This window comes from Lygodium microphyllum, chromosome 4 (genome assembly GCF_053477565.2).
Source record: "Lygodium microphyllum isolate KBCC chromosome 4, Lygodium_microphyllum_v1.1.10, whole genome shotgun sequence".
Taxonomy (NCBI): domain Eukaryota; kingdom Viridiplantae; phylum Streptophyta; class Polypodiopsida; order Schizaeales; family Lygodiaceae; genus Lygodium; species Lygodium microphyllum.
Window position 1 is genome coordinate 167364050 of NC_141138.1, and position 21136 is coordinate 167385185.

The following is a 21136-nucleotide window of genomic DNA, read 5'->3' on the forward strand; positions in this document are numbered from 1 at the left end:
TCTTCCTTTTTTCCTCAGCCAGGTGGTATCTCGATGATGGAGGTTTATCCAACACATTCACTTTCGGGATTTTCATGGCTTGGGAAAGCTACCTAGCCATTATCGAGTGGAGATGAGTCGGTACCATGGTTTGCCTCCATGGCATCACCTAATGCGTCTTTTGGTCATTTTGGTGTGTCCCAATTGATAGTTAGATAGGGCTTATGTGTCTCGATGCCTCCACGTCCACTGGCAGTGTATAGAAACATTTGTGCTCCAATGCCTTTAATGCCTTTGCATCAATTAGGACCCATTGGATATTTTCGGCCTATTTCTGTCTACCTACTTCCTTTATCTTCTACTTATTCCCCTCCCCCACCTCCTTATCCATCCTATTCTTCTTATCTGATACCTCATGGTTCTTTCTCCTCATGAGTCAAACATGACTTTAATGACAAGACTTGTTTTAACGGATCTAACTTTATTACTTGGTCAAGCCTAATGAGTCTGTCCTTGATTCGTAGAACCTATGGGATATTGTTTAATGGTTGGAATGCCAACTTGATCTCACACTTGTTCTATATGAGGTGGTTTGTTCATGGAAGGCTAGAAATGCCTTTGTCATTGTTGAGTTGATGCAGGGTCTACTACTCGAATTTCATTCACAACTTCAACATTTTGACTTAGCATTTGAGCATTTGGGAAACTCGAGTGACCACTATGTGGTTGAGGATAGGATCCGTAGCATTAGTTTGGATCATGAGCTCCGAAACTTTATAATCATTGACGGGAATGACTTGAAAGTTGGTTGAGTATCAGTGCCTTATGGCCAAGTTCTCCACCACGGGGGCTCCTAAGTCCTCGGATAATCAAGTCGCACTGTTTCTTAACAAATTGTTGAGGAAATACTTTCATTTTGTATAGTAGGTAATCTCACAATCCATTATGGCCATATTCTATGAATTTGAGTGTTAGCTACTAGGTTACACTTGCATGTTCGATCCATTTCATAGTATGACCTTTGTAAAGAAGGTTGTCATTGTTGCTTCTTAAAAGGAGCAGCAAGAGAAGGGTAAACAAAATCAAAATTTGAATAAAAATAAAAAACAAATTTAAAATCAAGCTAGTGAGACTGAGTGAAACTCCTAGTCATCTCTAAAACTTAGGTGCCAGAATATACTAGGAAAAATCAGTATTGTGAACGTTGAAGGCTAGCAACTTTGATGATGAGTGTTAATCAAAGGCAAGAAGTACGACACCAAAAGCTAAGACTCAAACCGTCGCCCCTCAGGGGGACAAGCCCCAAAAAGGGAGGTAGGGTGATGACAGTCCTTAGCAGGGGTAGTGATGAGGCCAAATCCACGCTGTCATGAGCCAATTATCACAGTTGACAATGTTCTTAACGCCAAAGGGCTTTCTGATTGGTTCGTAAAGGCCCATATTGTCTTTGTAGAGATATTTGAGAATTCGAGTGTTGTCCACATCTACAAGTTGCCTTCTTATGAGGTGAGTGCGGAGGCTCACTCATCATAGCAAAGTACTTCAACTACTCCTTTGATTGTGGACAATGGAGCTACTCATCATATGACCCCATCAAGGACATTTTCTTTTCCTGAGCTCCTGCAATTGGGAGTGTTTGAGTTGGAAAAAATTCCTCGGTGAAGATTTAGGCTCATGTTCACATTACTTTTGCCACTGACCAGATCGTGGATCATGCTACGCTAGATGATGTATGCTATGTCTCCCAACTTGGGGTAAACTTGTTATTGGTTCAGTAGCTTTGTTGATTGGGACGAGCTGTCTTCTTCACAATGACCACAATTGAGGCCCTTGACTCTTAGACTGATTTAGTGATTGCTTGCATTGAGGCACAACCTAGTGGCTTGTACCACATGACAATTTCTTTCGGAGCCTTTAGCCAAGGGCTCTAGGTTTCACTTCTTCTAAGATTTAGCCATTGTATAGGAGCCTACAAATATTGGGTGCCTTTGACATTTTTGCTTAGGATATCTAGGATATTAGTCTCTTTATGAGTTGTTGTTAATGAATGGCTGATGGCCTTTCACACTTAAGCTATTGCGGGATATCTATGAAGCTTGTCAACTCAAGAAGCAACACCATACTCCATTCCCTTAGCAAAATGGTACACTGGACTTCTTTTTGATTGTGGATAATCATTCTAGATACATGCGGGTGTACTTTCTCAAGTATAAGTTTGATGACTTTACATATTTCTTTGCTTAGGTTTTGTTGGTGTATAACTAAATTGGTCATCATGTAGGATGCATGAGTGATAGTGGGAGCGAGTTTACCTCCCATGAGTTTTTCGAGTTTCTATGTGAGTATGGCATTTCTTGCTAGTTTACCTCTACCAACTCTACTCTCCTTCATAGAATGGAGTTGTAGAGTGTAGGAACCGGACCAACATAAACATGAGGTGCTCTATGCTATTCACAACATAGGTCCTTGAGTGCCTTTAGGTCGAGGCTGTTAACACTTTGGTGTACACGCTCAACTGGTGCTCGACTACCATTGTCCCTTAGAGGATTTTGTATGGGGCATTTTTTGGCTCTCAGTATGTAGTTTTTCACTTTATAGTCTTTGGAAGTCATGCTTACATACACATCCTTGATGATAGGATAGGTAAGCACACTCCTCCAGCTGATCTTCAGATCTTTGTAGGATTCTCCTCGAAAGTGAAAGCCTATCGTGTGTTTGATCGTTGGATAAACAAGGTGATTTAGGAGAGATGTAGTGTTTGATAATGTCCACATTATTCCCTTAGAGATAGTTCCTTCTGAGCCCAGTCTATGGCCCACTCATGATCCATCTGTAGATTCTTTAGTTCCTAGGTTTCCTTTGCAAGACCCATTACCTCATGGGTACTCGTAGATCATGTAGGATTTGGGGATTCTTCTACCAAATTCTAGTTAGGAGGGCAGTAGAAGATTTGCCCAGCTTGCACCTTAGACATCCTTTGCGTGGCTATTTATAGCTGATTACATGGTGCATTCTAAGTTGGATAGCTAGTAGGAGGTGATTTAGCGTCCCCCATGGGGAGAGGCCATAGTTGGATTCGTACTACGTAAGGACTAGTTTGTTCCGTACGGTTCGTACGGTACAGTACGGTACGTATCCGTACCATTTCGTACAAAGAAAAGGCTATTTTTTGCCTCCGAAGACTAGACCATACAATATCTTCCAACTTCTAAACCTTATGTTTATTATCATAATTCCAAGTCTCTCACACACACACACACACACTCTCTCTCTCTCTCTCTCTCTCCTAACTTCCAAGATGAGTATGCAATTCCAAGAGCATCATCCCCCCCCTCTTTCTCGTCACACACACACACATAAGAATGAAGAGCTTGTTTGTCTATCCACCCTGAACTTTGCTTTGTTCTTTGATGTATTACATATATACTCCCATCTATCTTCTAATAGTGCATTGCACATGTTGTGCATGAGGTTTTTCCTTGTTATCCTCATGTATTCATCCTATTAACTCAAGTGACATTGCTATTTTAGCTCTAAACATGTGTTCTATTATCTTTTGTTTTTTTTTTTTCGTACTAATATCGTACCGTACCTTATAAAATCACGAGGTACCAATTAGTACTGTATTTTATCGTACCGTACCGTATCGTACCTTTCGTACTTGACAACCTTGGGAGAGGCCATGGAGAAGGAGCTAGAGAGTATTGACTAGAATGAGACTTGGACTTTGGTAGATCGTCCGAGCTAGAAGAAAGTCATTGAGATGAAGTGGATGTTTAGGACTAAGATAAAGGCTAATGGGACTTTAGACAAGTACAAGGCTTGCCTTGTAGTGCAAGAGTGTTTTCGATAGAAACAAAGTATTGATTATAAAGAGAACCTTTGCTTCTAGTGCGCTGTTGATATCATTTTGTTTGTTGGTTGCGCTTGCCGCTCACTACGATTGGATGATATATCAGATAGGCGTGAAAAGTCTCTCTTTGAATGATTATCTGAAGGAGGAAGTCTATATGGAGTAGATACCCAGATGTTCTTCCGTTGATTAGAAAGATAAGGTCTTTTGTTTGCGGAAAGCTCTTTATGGGCTTATGCAAGCACCACGGTCTCGGTTCCAGAGGATAGATGGATTTCTTTGAACTCATGGATACCATTCTATGCCTTATGACCGAAACTTATATTGTTGGTTATAAAGTCCCTTCGGGTGTAAAATCCCATTAATCTCCATGTGTATAAACTTACCGGTGTGAACACACTCTTATTTGTACCCTAACATATAAATACATTTTTATTCTTTGTGTACTGTAACACACTAGTACACTCATCTTCGATTCCCGCACTCTCACTCTCAGCTTTGTTCTTGCTCATTCTTGTCTCGCACTCCATTGCACTGTGACACAACAAACTGGTATCAGAGCGTTGGTTACAATGTTCGCACTTCCCAAGAGTGTGTCAAGTCGCAGGACAGGCAACAGTTGACAAGTGTGTCAGGTCGTAACACAAGCAGCAGTCGACAAGTGTGTTAGGTTGTAGGACAGGCAGTAGTCGACAAGCGATGGGGCTGGTCAAGGGCGACTGGGTAGACGGGCCCGACAAGTGATGGGGCTGGTCAAGGGTGATTGGGTAGACGGGCCCGATGCGGTTGGTCAATGACTTGGCAGGCACATTGTTTTTATATATAATCTGCAATTTTTCCTCTTCTTCCTTTACCGGGTGTTTGCGTGCACAAGCACAATTTGCCATCTTGGCCAAAAAAAATTGGGTTTTTCTCAGATTTGGAAACCATGATTCAAAACAAGAACACCTGACCTAGAAATTGCAAAAATTGTGCACATTGGCTCTGAAAATTTTGGGACTTTTCTTATATGAGTGAAATTTTGCTCAACTGAGCCAATTTTATTGACATTGGTGCACATTTGGACCTGAGAAATTTGGGGCTTTTGTATAATTTTTGCATATTTTACTAATTTTGCCCATTTTATGCTCACAGGATCATGTATTAATGCAATCGGGGCAGATTGGTCAGCAAAATTTTGGGGTTTATGCTGAAATTCGAGAATTTTGGAAAAATTGATGTTTGAAATTACATTGGGAACATTGCTGAAGCAATCTTGGTGCTGTAAGCAGTGAGATTTATCTCCCACTTGTGAGCTTTTGGAAAAATTGCAAAGATTTTTGGTGTTTTTTGTGTATTAGAAGTTGAGTTGGTCACATATGTATGCAGTACACATGTTGGGCAGCACCCATTGAGTTGATGTATTGCTGAATAGTCATGTTGCAATAGTCTTAGTGATCACTTGCAGATCTGGGATTGTTGCAGATATATTTTGGTGATATTGTTGAAGTGGGAGTCACCTGGCAGTGATGTATGCATAGATTATATGCTGAAGTTTCAGTTATATTTCAGCATCCATTCTACTACTGTACATGTACTTGGACTGAATCTTGCTCTTATTGTCTGAAAATTTGGACTGATTAGCTGAATATTTAGATCATTGTTTGCTGTCATAAATTGCAGCATTGATTTTTGGGTGCATCGTTGAAAAATGGCTACAAACGCTTTGAGCAGCAGTGACACTAAATCCCTTGTTGAAATCAAGAGGTTTGATAGCACTAGCTTTGACTCGTGGAAGGACAGGATGCAAGGCATTTTGTTTCTCAAGGATTGTGATGATGATCTTTTGGAAGTCAAGCTTGCAGCTATGACAGATGAGGATTGGGCCAGGCTCAACAAGAAAGCCATTGTATACATTAAAATGGCTGTATCAAATGATGTACTTATAGATATTAAGCGACTTGATAGGGCTTATGCCATATGGAAAAAGTTGATGGACACTTATGAAAATACAACTCCAGTAAATCAATTGCATCTCATGCCCAAGCTTGTAAATATGGAGTTAGATGAGTGTAAGCCAACATCGGAGCATTTGGGTGCTTTCACAGGGATTTTGAGCCAGTTTTGCAGGACTTTGGTTTGCAACTCTCCAATGATAAATTGAAGGCTATCTTATTGATGACTTTACGTGATAGTTGGGAGTCTCTAGTTGTTTCACTAAGCAACAACCCTTCTTTAAGCTTTGATGGTATTGGGGGCTCTATTCTAAGTGAGAAGATTAGAAGAAAGTCTAGTGGAGAAAGCAGTGGTTCAGCCTATCATCTTAGAGGCAGGTCAGAAAAGAGGGGGTAATGCAAGAAATAAAGGCATAAACTGGAGTTAAAGCAAGGGCAAACAACGTGATGTTACTTGCTGTCAATGTTGGCGTAAAGGGCATAAAAAGCTCGATTGTCGCTACTATAAGAAAGAGGAAGAAAGAACAAGAAAGAAAGAAACAACAAGGAAAGAAAAAGAAGGATGATAGGTAAGATTATGACAACTCTCCCTCAAAAGAAGCTGCAAAGGCAAATGTTGCATCTAGTGCGGTCATTGAAGAGCTCTCTGATATTGGAGAGATACTTGTTGCAGGCTCATGTAATGATGTAGGTTATGGTAGTAGCATGTGACATGCACATCACTAAAAAGGAGGTAATTGATGCCTTACTTTCAGCTCATGATGGGCTGTCTCAATCATGGATAGTGGACTGCGGTGCCTCTTTTCATGTTACTTCCTCTTCAGAGCCATTTTTTGAATACACTGCAGGTTGCCTAGGCAAGGTTTACTTGGGTGACAATTATGCATGTAAAATAGAGCGTGCAAGCACCATTCACTTGGCCCTTGAAAATGGCCAAGAGCTGATTTTGCAAAGGTTAGATATGTACCTAGCATAAAGAAAAGTCAACTATGAGTTGGGCAGCTTGATGCAATAGGGTATCGTACTACCTTTGGTGGTGGATCTTGGAAGGTCCACAAGGGCTTTATGCTAATTGTTAAAGGCAGCAAAAGGGGGACTTTTTATTATTTGCATTGTAAAGCAATACCTGGCAAGTTTTTAGCTATGGCTGAAGTTCATTCACAGATGGAAATTTGGCACACAAGACTTCGCCATATGAGCCAGAAAGTCCTTTGGATTCTTTCTTGTTTAGGGAGATTTGATATAAAAGGCTCTGGTTTCGACTTTTGTAATTATTGCATATATGGAAAACATGTGAAGTCTCCTTATTAGTTTGGTGTTGTTAAGAAGTCCAATGCTCTTGATTTAGTACACTCTGATGTGTGCACTATGCTTGTTAATTCATACGGGGGTGTACGGTACTTTGTTACTATTGATGATTTTAGGTGAAAGTCATGGGTGTATGTATTAAAGAGCAAAAAGAAAGTGTTGGATGCTTTTAAAAGGTTTCATGCTTTTGTTATCACATAGAGAGGGTTTCATGCTTTTGTTACCACATAGAGAGGGTTTAAGTTAAAAGCTATATGAACAAATAATGGAGATGAGTATGTTTGAAATGAATTCAAAAAGTTTTGTGAGATGCATGGCATTAAGAGGGAGTTGACAGTCCCTTGCAATCTTGCATCAAATGGCGTGGTTGAAAGATATAATTGCACACTTTGTGAGAGAGTTAGATGCAAGTTGTCCACAGCTAATCTCCTGCTGCAAGTTTTGGGGAGAGGCTCTTAAAATTGGAGTTCATGTGTGCCATCGCTCTCCCAATCATGCATTGGAAAATGGCATTCTTGAAGAGGTTTGGTCTAGCAAACTTGCTTCATATGACCATTTGTATGCCTTTGGTTGTGATGCCTTTGTGCATATTCCTGTAAATCAGAGGACTAAACTAGACATGAAATCCATCAAGGGTATCTTCATGGGATATGGAGATGAGGGAGAGATGGGATATAGAGTTTGGCTTCCTCAAGATAAGAAGATAGTACACAGCTGAGACGTAGTATTTAATGAGGCAAAGTTCCTGAAAAATTGCTACACATGGTGACGTTGACAAAAAGAAGGTCAAATTTCAGCATAAACAGCCAACCATTCAGCAACCGTTAGCTGAAGATTCTGTCCCTTTTGATGCTGAAAATGAGTAGGAACCTATTGTGCTACAGCTAAAAGACAATGGACAGAAAATAGATGCACATGATGGAATGGGATAGCAAGAAGGACATGCTGAAAACAGGTTACAACAACAAGAAAATGCTGAAAATCAGCCACCAGGTGATAGTGTGCACATACCTGAGGATGCAGATCCATTGCCTATCAATACAGATCATGGGGTAAGAAGGTCTACACGTGTCAGAAGGCAACCATAGAGGTTTCAGCCATCTTTGGATTGCATTTTATTGATTGATGAAGGTGAGCCTTTGACATTTAGAGAGGCACAGTCATGTGGAAACAAGAGAAAGTGAGAGCTTACTATGTAGGAAGAGATGAAGTCTCTGTATATGAATAACATATGGGAGCTTGTACCTTTGGTGAAGGATAGGAAAGTTGTTCTTAATAAATGGGGTTACAAGGTGAAATGTATTCTTGGCGTGCCTTTACTGCCATATCCAAAGCTTAGTAAAGCTGATTGCCCAAAAGATGATGCAGCTGCTACTGCTATGAAGGGTATAGCTTATGCATTAGCTTGTGGTTCTTTGATGTATGCCATGGTTGCAACTTGTCTTGACATTGCTTATGCTATGGGAGTTGTTAGTAGATTCATGTCTAACCTTGGCAAACCACATTGGGAAGCAATGAAATGTATCTTTAGATACTTAAAATGTACACAAGACAAGTGTATATGCTATGGAAAGGGTACACTAGAGTTGCAAGAATTCTATGATAAGGACATGGCAAGAGATCTTGACACTCGAAAATCTACCAGTGGGTATGTCTTTACTTTGGATGGTGGGGCTATTTCTTGGTGTTCAAGGTTATAGAAAATTGTAGCACTCAGTATTATAGAAGTTGATGAATATATTTCAGTCACAGAAGCTTCTAAGGAAGCTATTTGTCTTGGCCGTTTGGTCAAGGATTTTGGTCTTTCTTCAAATACTCTAGTGGTTGGTTGTGATAGCTAGAGTGGAGTATGTCTGGTCAAGAATGCCATGTTTCATACAGATACCAAACACATAGATGTTTGGTATCACTTCATTCGACAGGTCTTGGATGATGGTCTTGTCACATTGATTGAGATCAAAACCCAAGATAACCGTGTCGATGTTCTCACGAAAAGTCTTGCAAAGGCTCAGCATGAGCATTGCACTCGATTAGTCGGAGTGGGCTAGCTTAAAGGTACCACTTTGGGACTTTAAGTAGAAGGTTGTTGGCTATAGAGTTCCTTCGGGTGTAAAATTCCGTTAATTCTTCGTGTGTATACACTTATGGGTATGAACATACCCTTATTTGTACACTAACATATAAACATATTTTTATTCTTTGTGTACTGTAACACACTGGTACACTCATCTTTGATTCCCTCACTCTCATTCTGAGCTTTGTTCGTGCTCATTCTTGTCTTGCACTTCATTGTACTTTGACACAACATATATGTCCATATCACTTTAGAGGGGGTCAGTTATATCTTGCTAAGCGTTAATGATTTACTCATCATTGGTTGAGACTGTGTTGCTATAGCTGAAATTAAAGCCCAACTTTGTGCTACTTTTGAGATGATAGATCTTTGTTTGTTGTCTCACTTTTTGACAATGGAGATAGTTTGATGTGGGAAAAGTATTTTTGTGTGATTGTAGAAGTATACTCTTAAGTTAGTGGACGAGTATTGCACGGATCAGACACAACATGTGGTCATGCCTCTTGATTCCATTGTCCTTTTTTCTAAGGATATCCTAGGTGAGCCCTTCGACGAGTATACCTATAGATCTGTGGCAGGGAAACTTTTTTGGTTGATTTATACTAGAGAAGATTTAGCTTACTCAATTAGTTTGCTTAGTTAGTATTTCATTGCACATAGGATATCACATTGGATTGCATGTCTTCGTATTTTGAAATATTTGTGGTGAACCTATTCTTATGGCTTGAGTACTTTAGAGGGGCTCAATCATATCTTGCTGTACGTAGATTTTTTACTTATCACTGACGGAGATTTTGTTGCTATAGTAGAAATTAAGGCCCAACTTTGTTCTACTCTTGAGATGACAGACCTTGGGTTATTGTCTTATTTTTTGGGGATGGAGGTTATTCGATATGAGGGTAGTATTTTTGTGTCAAAGCAAATGTACACTCTTCTGTTAGTGGACCAATATTGTACAGATTTGACACGGCCTATGGCCAAGCCTCTTGATCCCACTATTTATCGTTCTAAGGATATCCTAGGTTAGTCCTTTGATGAGCATGCCTATTGGTCTGTGGTAGGAAAGTTTCTTTGGTTGATTCACACAAGGCAAGTTTTAGCTAGCTTACTTAGTTTGCTTAGTTAGTATTTCACTATACCTAGGATGCAAGATTGGATTGCATATCTTTATGCTTCGAGATATTTGCAATGTACCTATTCTTATGGCCTCACTTCTCGATTTGATTCATGTTTGCAAGGCTATACTGATCTTGATTGGATAGGAGATCCTTACACTTGACGTTTCCATGGCAACTATCACTTTACCTTGGGTATGGTACCCATCTCTTGAGCGAGCCATAAGTAGGAGATGGTGGTGGCTTCCACAGTAGTTGAGATTTAGTATGGGGATCTTTTTGATGGTACCACGGAGGCTATCTACTTGACGAGCTTAGTGGTGGTAGGTTGGTTTTCATGTGATTCTTTCATCATTGTCTACTGCGACAACCAAAATGCCATTGCCCTTGGAAGACAATGCGATTATCTCACTATAGACGTAGGATGTGGGACTCCACTTTTGCTTCACTAGAGAGCAAGTTGAGCCAGGTATCTTCCTCCTAGAGTTCGTTCGTTTAGAAGATAACTTTGCAGACATATTGACCAAGGCATTCAATCGACAACTAGCTAAGATTGGCTTGTGTACATCCTCCCCTACTTTAGATTGACAGGGAGAGGGAGCTTCCCTCTAGCTTTCCCTTATAGTTTGAGAGGGGACGACTTTCTTCTCTTGGTGGTGACATGTTGTTTATAAATTTCTTTTTTAGACATTATGTATATTGTGCTTTGTATTTTCATCTGCATCATCATGATGGTATAATTGTAAAAGGGTGTTGGGCAAGTGAACGATTTCCTTGTGAAAGCACTATCCAAGTGACACCGTTGCATAGCATTTTACACGAGCATGATCACACCTACATTGCCTCTTGCTTAACAGTAGTGCATTGGCATTCTATATTTGTAAACATGCATTTGTGCGCATTTATCTCTTTTTGGTCTTTTCGAGTGGTTGACTTTGGATCCATGATATTTGTGGCATTGCACATGGGAGTCTCCCTTGCTTGCATAGCTTTGCTATCTTGCTTTCCGCATACTTTTTTGCCTCTCCACATGGCCTTCATATTTGCCTCACACCTTTTGCCTATTCCTTCGTTATTGATATCTTACTTAATTAACCACAACCCATATTTTCTACACAAACACTTCAAGAAAAAAAGTTCAATGTGGCTTCATCCGCTTTTGCAAGACTTGGTAGGAGAGTGGGCTGCTAACGTGCACCCTTAGTCTGATGCCCTGGCTCTTTGGGGTGACCACTTGGACTCCCTTGGTAAGATTACGATCGCCTCTATACTCTTGGTAGGCCAGTGGGTAGCCCACGTGCACCCTTTGTCTAATGCCTTGGTTATTTTGGGGTGGGATGCCTTGGGGTCAAAAAGGAAAACACGCAAAACTTTGGGTTGGCCTTTCTTTCTAGCTCAAATTTTGGGCCTAAGAGCAGGTATAGAGCTAAAATAAGCATTACATATTGATTTAGCCTCTTGAACAGCCCTAGAAATTCTTATTTAATGAAAAACCCTTAAATAGGGAGTGGTTCGAGAGAGTTGAAACGGGGAGAGGTTCGAGGTCGTGAAACCTTCTAAATAATAGGCAAGTTGCTCTCCATTCAGCCCAATCTCATTATTGTAGTTTTGCGGCCATCTAGCTGTGTTGCCCACATCTAGTTCATGGAGGACGTCTCAGCCGAAGGTGCCCCGCATTGTCTACACCTTTCTGGCACCTGTTTCAAGTTTTCTCCGCACAGTCTTCATCCTCCATTTGTTACAAACAGCTAGGGGACCAGTCCCATTGCTGCATTTGCTGCAGCAAGTTGCCACCCTGCTGTCCACGACTCCCTAGCGGCTGCATTTGTTGCTCCCTGCTGCCGCTAGGCTGTTGTCACCCTCCTTTGTGCTGCATTTTGTTGTTGTTGTTGCAGCTTGGCAGACCTACACTATCTGAAGGTTGGGTTTGGCAGTTTTGACTTTCCAGTGCCTGCTCGACATTCATTTTGCATCAATGTTGCTACGTTTGCTGCTGCTTGACACTCGAAGGCTACCTTGCTGCGTCTCAGGATCTCGTTAGGAGTACGACACACTCTTCAACTCATTACCTTTGTCTTGGTCCTTGAGACATGAAAGTTCGGGGTACAGTTTTCATCCCTGCATAGTTTGTTTGGTGCATGAGCATCGTATTAGATTTATTCATTCATTTAGATCTTCATTGTGATCATTGTCTTTGAGTAACATTGAGCTCGGCTATTCCGGAGTCTATCAATGGCATTGCAAACCCTTGCTCTATTGAAAAAGGTAGATGACATGGGTCTATCCTTTGGTGGTTAGGGCAATGGGGGCTACCCATATACCTGTTATAATGCGGTAGCATATGCATGCCACATGTTTGGGAAGGTGTTGGGTACATGGGCTCAGGGCTCCTAGAATGCTTTCCACGCCTCCTTGTTATCTTGTCCCAAGAATAGCTGGTAAAACTCATGCCCCGATCTGGATAAAAATGCCCTCTTCCTCTGCCACACTAGGTGGTGAAAGATCGAGTGTGTGTGGCTATATGTATAGCTTCCTCGTATTTCACCTTGCCTGAGATGAAAAAGGGTTTCCTGGCACCCCTTGTCAGACCACATATTTTGTGGGACGTTCTTGCTTGGGGGGGCAATATGGGTGTGTTTGTGGGGAAAATACATAGCAGCTGAGGTGTGAAGTGTTCTTGCAAGCTATGTCATAAAGTCCTCCAAGGGTATGTGTGGATTTATCGCCTACAATCTCCAATAAAGATGATCTAAGTAAGCACTTGCCGTCAAACTGAGGAATCTCAAGTGGCTACGCACTAGAGGGATCATCTCATGTTTGCAAGTGATGGTAAATTGAGAGAGAGAGAGAGAGAGAGAGAGAGAGAGAGAGAGAGAGAGAGAGAGAGAGAGAGATTTTTGGCCAAGGGGGGAAGAAATGAGACAATGAGAGAGATTTGCCACATTGATGATTGTAATTTGTGTGTAATGTCACATTGACATGTGAGAGAGAAAAGGAGGGAGAGAAAAAATAGTGAATGAGAGAGAGATGTGCAAGAGATGTGCACGAAAACTGGTAGTTTGACCGATGGACGCTCAATTGACTAAGTGGAGAGAAGCAGCATATTCTATGAGCTAGATTTACTATCGGAAATCCTAGTTCACCTTGTGTTCCATACGAGTTGTTTAAAAGAACAATTCAGACAAGGTGAACTCATTATCCCGATTGAGAAAGTTCTATAGCTTGAGGATACTTCTCGTTATGTTCTACTTGAACGTGAATTGGTTTTTGACCATAGTATTAAATGATCCCATCACGCTGTTTATCTTGAGTATTTCGTCAAGTGAAAAAACTGCCTGAAGGTGGAGGGTACTTGGAAGTTAATACGTTCACCGAGGAATTGTTCTCCCCATTTTGTCCTCAAGGATATTGCCGATGATAGCAATCTTTCATAAGGGGGGAAGTGTTACATCATTGCACATCTGGATGGGCATTGGTAGCATTGGTCACAGTGGTCACGAAGTGACTTATTGCGAATACACCAAGGGCATTTCGCGTTTAGGGTAGCTGCGCCCTATTTATAGGACTTAAGGCTCTATTGAGCACATTCATTGTGTGATCATGACTCTTGAACTCTTGTTCTATTGGTTAACATATTTGTACATCGAGATGGTGTGGGTTGGTGGTATGGGATGCCAACCCTTGAGATTCCCTCATGGCCTTGAGTGCTCCTGACTCCTAGGTTGGCTGGTGAGGTGGCTTGGCTCTATGGTTGGGAGGTGAGTCTAATGTCTAGTCGCTTCCGTGGTTAGTTTGGTTTGCGTCATGTTCCCTATTCATGTTGGTTCCTAGGGGGACATTTCATGTAGGACTTCCTTGATTGGACCCGTTTCATGGTACCATCAACCTTGCGCTTTAGTTTGTAGACCCATTTGGTCCCAATCACCTTCTTGCCATGGGGCAACTCAATAAGGTCCCATCTATCAATGGGGGCAATAGAAGCCAATTCTTCTTGCATGGTGTGCGTCCTGTGTACATTTTGTTGGGTTATTTCAAAGGAAGTAGGTTCACCATCATCTAACAGTGAGCTCATGAATGCATATTCGTCACAAGAACCATCTACTTTTGAGAAATCAGCGGAATGAGTTCCCTTGCATGATGTGTCGCATGTGTAGCAGCCCTTCTATTATGCTGGGGTAAGGGAGGATTCATTTTACTCTCTTGGATAGTCTGTGACATCCATCTTGGGACACTTTCTGCTGCATTTACAACAGCCCCTTCTTGGTGTACTGCATGTTCCACTACTTGAGGCAAAGCATCATCAAATCCCTACTGTTCAGGAGCATGTGGTGCAGCAACAGCTTGCTGTAGTAAATATATTGGACCATTTTCAGCTTGCTCAGACGTGAAAGAAAGTGATAGGAGGCCTTCAAATACATCATTCAGGTCATAGGTGGCTGGCATGGATCATACAAGCGTTGGGCTTTGCTTTCTGAACTATAGCCAATAAAAATGCATTTTATGGCCTTGTCATGGAGCTTGCCACCTTTGGTTTCTTGCCATGTCGAGCCTCAATGGGTGTGATAGACTTTAGTGCCTTTGTAGGTGTACGATTCAAAAGATGATTTGTGCAATGAAGTCCCTCTAACCAAAACTTATGTGGAAGCCTTTTGCTCTCAAGTATGCTTCTGGTTAGCTTTATGAGTGTGCCGTTCTTTCTTTCGGCCACTTGATTCTGTCAAGGTATCATCCTCATAGTGGCTTGATGTGTAATGCCATGCTCAAGAAAAAATGTCTCAAATGCACGAGACATATACTCCCTTGCTCTATCCGTGCATAGAGTTTGTACCTTTAGATCTCTTTTTGCTTCCAATTTTGCAATGAAGTGTTTGTAGTGCTTAACTACATTTGATTTTGCCTTCAAACCATATATCCTAGTCTACCTAGAGTAGTGATAAAAAAATGTAATAAAATACAAATGACCACTAAGTGCTGTAGTCTTGATAGGACCACACACATTAGAGTGTATGAGCTGCAATTTTACGACAACACCCACTACACCATTCTTCTTAAAGGCAAACTTGTTCATTTTATCAAGAATGTAACCTTACTAGCATGGGGAGGTGGAGTATCCAAAGTCGGCAAAGCATCAACCATTTGACACCTTTGAAGAGTCATGAAACTGCCAAAGCTCATGTGACCATTGCAAGTGTGCCAAAGCTTTGCATTCCGCATAGTGGGTGTAAGAGTTCTAACTCCCAGAGCATCATGAGAATTCCTCTCATATGTGTCCAACAAAAGTAGGCCCTTATGAAAGGTACCTGACAATTGAAGAGCGTAGTCTATCTCTCTGTCTCTGACAATGCACTTGTCATCTTCAAAGATGACTTGAAATCCATGCTTATTAAAAGCTGAAACAGACAATAAGTTCTTTGTGATACTAGGCGTAAACATCAACAAGCATGAAATTAGAACCATTTGGAGAGTAGTGATCCACAGTGAACCAATGCTACATACATCATAACTGTTGTTATTAGCACATGTAACACGCTTCTCTACAGGGGCTGAATGCAAAGATGTGAACAAACATTTCTCTAAAGTGATGTGCTTGGATGCCCCATTGTCAAAATACCAAGTATGGTGCCTCTCAGCAGCATTAAATACACTATGAGCCATGGATGTGTCATAATTGTATGTCAAGAAAGCATAGTCCTCCTCTACAAAGTTGGTTGTAGCATCCCTATCCAAAAACAGAGTGGCAAATGTCTCTTGAACAACCAAATATAGTCCTCTTTCTTCTCTTTGGCTAACTTTTTCCTTCTTTCATCAATATAATGTCCTGGTTTCTTGTAGTAGTGGTATTTCCCCCTCTTCTTTGTCAATTGGGAGGCCTTGTTTGATTATTGTATCGAATCGTCCTTTTGTTGATTTTCTTCAAACCACTTTTGTTTGGCCTTGCCCTTATATTTAGAGGGCTTGGCAATAAACTTTGATCTCATAGGAACATTTCTTCGAGTCTACTTCTCTTGAAATAAGAGGTCTTTCAGCTTCACAAAAGCAAGAGGTAACCAAGATAAGACTCAGGGAGTGAGTTTAGAGTGACATTCACCATTTTTGCATCCAAAATAATCTCATCAATGTTCAATAATTGCTCACGGAGATTTGTAAGTGTGTGAGGTGATTAGTCATGTGGTTGTCCTCATCCGTATGTGCATTAGCTAGTTCTCTCCATAAGTAGGAAATTTTGGTTTCATTATAAGTTGCAAACATGCGCTCCGAAATATCTGAAGGTGCTTTGGAGGTCTTGCATGAGCATATGTGAGGTATGATGGCTCTCTTCATTGACAAGGCAATCAATGGCGTGCATCTTTTGAGTCCCATTTGTTGTGATCTGCTCTAGGAGGAGCAGAGGCAGCAACTTGAGTAATAGCTTGAGCAGCTGGCTGTCCTCTAGCACCATGTTGAGGTGTCAGAGGAGCAAGCTCACCCGGTCTAGGTTAATCACCTGTTACATAATCCTAGAGATCCTTTGCAATGAGAAGATTGCGCACCATAAAACTCCATACAGGATAATTGTTGTCATCTAGCTTGTCCTCCTATGTCAAGACTCCCAAAATGTTGCTCTGATATCGGGTTTTGGGATTTGACATTGGTGCAATTTATTCACAAATTGAGCAGCCAAACACTTCCAAAGCTGTAGTGTTAAGTGTACTCAACTGAGTAGCGAAATCCCAACATGGGATACTAAAGCAAGTGCTAAGTTGTCAAAACTGTCTCTCTTCTCGAAAAACATGCCCAAAATTGAGTACAGTTCAATGCTGAAAACTCACAAATTTTCACTACAATTTTTAAATTTACAGAAATTCCTCTGCCCAATGTCACATTCTATTGCTGTTGCAGCATGTGTCCAGTTCTTTGGGATGCATGCCATGCAAAAGCCCCAAATCTCACTGAAGAAATTCTAGGAAATGTAGAGATTTATACTTTCAGCCTAAAAATCTAATGGATTGTCCCCTTGAGATGTGTGTCCAGAGAAACCAGCAACTTCAGGGTATCTCGAGATGTGAGAATTAGAAAAGCCTCCAATTTCAAAGAAATTGCATAATCTTTTCAGTTTTGGTGGAGATTCCCACATGAGAGCTCGAATCAGGCAAAGGCCCCAAATTTTGTTGAAGAAATTTGAATAAATTTTAGAAATTATAAATGTGTGTTGAGAACCCTCAAATTTCTTGGCATGGAGTGTGAGAAATTGAAATTTTCTTTGAAATTGGGAATGAGACAAGTAGGATGGATGGGAGATTGCAAAAGTTTTCGAAAACCCCCAAATTCAAAAAATTGGGGTTTTTTTTTTCCCCTAGATCTGCAGAAAATGGTGAGTAGGATTGAGAAAATGGCAGGAAGGGTTGAGAATATCATGAATAGGGTTGAGAGAGGCTGTGTGTAGTAAGACTGCCAGCAGGATTGTGTATGGAACCCACATGTTTAGCTCTGATACCCATTGTTGAAAATGGGGGGCAGAGAGAGAGAGAGAGAGAGAGAGAGAGAGTTCTCGCGTGTTGACCTGATGGTCTGTTGTAACAGAATGTAAGAGATTTAGTGAGAATGTTGACCAGATGGTCTGATGTATATATTTTTGGAGAGAGAGTTCTTAGCTGACCTAATGGTCTGATGTAAAATATTTACTACTTAATTAAATTATCTTCACGGAAAAAAAGGAGAGAATTCCATGCACTTGTACATTGCATGCTTGGTGTCAAATCCTTCATTGTCAGTACAATGGTCACCATGCCAAGAGCTTGAGATATCAGAATTAGAGTTCATTTTTCATTAACTCATTAAGTTTATTTCTCATCAATCTGGTGGCGACATTACACGAGAAGTTGTTTCCTAAAAGTTTCAATTAAGTTGGTTGTTGATTGGAGGCATATCACTCTTATACCAATGAATGTATACTTGGGTGTCAAAATTATTTCTGGAAGTCCTTTATAGGGTTTTGCATTTGTCTCAATAAAACTTGATCCTTAGAAGGGACATGGTTAATAGCTTGGCCAATGGTTATTTCGTCAATTGAATGTGCCAGACATATCAATCAGGATGTTCTTTTGTTGAAGCTGATATAGGGAAGGCTTTCAATTCACTGCATTAGGAGGTTTCTCCCCAAATGCTAAAATTCGGTTTCTAGACTGAAGTTGTCCTAAAATTGATTGTGACTTGGAAAGAGGCTTTCTAAGATCAAATGGATAGGGACAAATGATACAGTTCTTTAAAGGTGCAGTGTTTGCATTAGAGTGGCCATTCTATCCTCAGCTGAGAGAGACTCATTGTTTTGGAGTCAAAAGTAATTTAGAGCAAGTGAGGTATAGACGTGTCAAGACACAATGATGACTTCCCTCAGCCTTGAAGAATGTATCATTTGGGCTACCAGTGTTTGGCCTTATGGAGTTTGATTCAGACCAAATTACAAGCATAGAGTGTATGATTGGGGCACTGTATTGGATAAATGATCTCTCTCTTGTGGCATGTTGGCTAAGAGGACATATAATTGGCTGCTATCACTGGCTTGGGTAGCAGTTGGTCGGTTCCTTTGGCATGGATTTGATTCTCTTCACAAATGGCAAAGAATGGTTTTTGTGAAGATGTATGCCTAGCATTATTTCTTCTATTTTATACTGGCCACGAAAGAAGGATTGCTCTTGCTACTTTCCTTGATGTAATGCTTCAAATGAGATCACTTCTGATATTTTTTGAAATTGTCAACATAGACAGATGCTCATTTATTGGTTACCGATTAGGAGTTTCTAGGTGTGTGTTGGTTTTTTCTTTTGTTGGGCAGTGTAGTGATGTTATCTAATTCGTGCAGTTCTCAAGGTTTTCAGTTGGTTGGACAAGCTGGAACCCAATATTTGCTTACTGAGACCTTGGTTGTACAGTGTTGATAGAATGTCAGGAAGCCATATTTCCAATGTAAATCATGTTTAGTAAATACAGAGTTTGAGGGAGTTCCCTGCCCATAGTTCTATTCTATTCTCTTTGGCTTGTATATGTTCAGGAGATGTTGGTCTTACAGTTGTACAGGGTACATGTCAAAGATCTCAACATTTGTTTCTGTTTTTTCAATAATTGCATTTGCTTTACTAGACGGACTTCCCGAACTGCAGGCTCATAGGCAAGCTGCTATGATTACTTTACCTTATCAATAAGTGCCTACATAGTTATTCTATGTTCTTTAGGGGTATTTCTGAAAGCTTCCATTTACTGCTCTTTTAATTTGTTACTCTTGTTGGAAAGTCTAAACACTATTTGATCTTTGAAGATTGTGGTCTGCAGAAAACATACATTGGGATTTTGAAAGATGTTTTCTCCTTTTTTTAATGCTGCTGGAATTGTACGAACAACTTTGCTGTACTACAAACTGTTAGGTCTGCGATGGTTAGTGTAGACTTGGATATTAACTTCTTCCATCTTTTGCTTCTTATAGAGGACGGCGACCAAGATACCGAGATGTACTTTTATGTGTTCACGCAAAGCTGAAGGTTTCTTGCTCTACCAGACTCTCTACTGAAGATTTGGAAGCAGAAATATTTTTACACTTATTGCAACGTTATTCCAGGTGGTGTGATTTTAGTGTCCAAGTTCTAGAAATTTGAGCTATTGAAAGACAAGTATGCATAATACCAGGATGGTAACAGTCATTTCTCAGTTAAGTTTCATGGTGACGTCATAAGGCTGTCAGTCAAGCTTGCCGGTTGGAAAATTCTGAGAGAAAATTCAAAGCTTTAACAAAATATAAATCATTTTCCTGTGCAAACTACAGATCCAGATGTAATTTATGCAATAAGAAAGCATGTCTTAAGTTTCAGCTTACAGTTTTCAAGGCTAGGAAAAGGTTTGGATGGTATATTGAGAAGTGAGCTGAAGCTTGCGAAGATGGCAAGAGTTAGGGAAGTGAGAAGAACCATGCACAAAGTAAACTTGTCTCTTAATGTCATGAGGACATGTATTTTTGAAACCTCACTTAATATGTGGATTAATTTTTAATCACATGATTAAGTAAATGTTGCACATGTGAGGTGTAACTGGGGTTAAAGTAAATTAATGAGCACGGGACCCAAAGAAATCATGGGATGTCAAAGGAAAAAAGTTGCTACAAGTTGTGTCGCACAGGTACTTGGTGGTATCTGGTGCTAGTTATTGGCCTAGGTCATTCATTTGGCCACCATAAGTGTCAATTGGTGATATTAGAGAAGTGGCGTTTAATGGTACCTAATGTCAATGTGATGGTCAAAGATGGCGCAGAGACACTTGTGAATGGAAGTTTCCTAGCCAATTTAATTATTGGCCAGTTAGATTATTTTTCATGGCACCAAAATAATTATTAGATTAATATTCAATATTTAAAGATTAAAAATTAATATTTAATTATGAATAATGTTGGAAAAACCATTTGGGAAGGTTACCACTTGTCAAAAACGCCCATGCAAGATTGAAAAACGTCTTTAGAGGCTAGAGAGAGGTATTTTTAGTGTGTTCAGCCTGCAACAGAGATGGAGGAGATACTGCTGGTCTGATTTGCAGCCATTAGAGGACCTTCTGAGGTAGCCAAGGGTAGGAGAAGACCAATCAATAGTAGGTGATAGTATCTATAGGCTGTTGAGGGTGGGCAACAGTAGTAAATTACTGATTTTCTTCAGTAGCATCTACAAGCTGTTGTGGTAGGGCAGGAACTACATTTGATTGATTTTTCAGTCATTCTTCGCGACAAAACTTTGAAATTTCTCTCTCTACAGTTTTCTCTCTCATCTCCTAGCCATTTCAGAACCTTGCTCGGAAGATCTCAGCATTTGAATCCTTGGAGACTGAGAAATTGCAAATTTCTCTACTGTAAATTCTAATT

The 21136-nt window shown here is 40.5% G+C and overlaps 1 protein-coding gene across 5 annotated transcripts in view; it reads left to right on the top strand.

Annotated features, from left to right (window-relative positions):
* Window positions 1-21136, top strand: part of LOC148037870 (uncharacterized) — a 137351-nt gene that overhangs the window by 68063 nt on the left and 48152 nt on the right. For 4 of the 5 annotated variants that reach the window (XR_015690724.1, XM_087676832.1, XM_087676830.1 and 1 more), the window contains one exon: window positions 19721-19852. The exons of the other annotated variant lie outside the window; for it this stretch is intronic. Coding sequence is in view for 3 of the 4 variants with exons in the window: in XM_087676832.1 (XP_087532958.1) it covers window positions 19721-19852 (132 nt within the window). In the remaining variant the exon portion in view is untranslated. The remainder of the gene's footprint in view (window positions 1-19720; window positions 19853-21136) is intronic. 5 annotated transcript variants of the gene reach the window in all.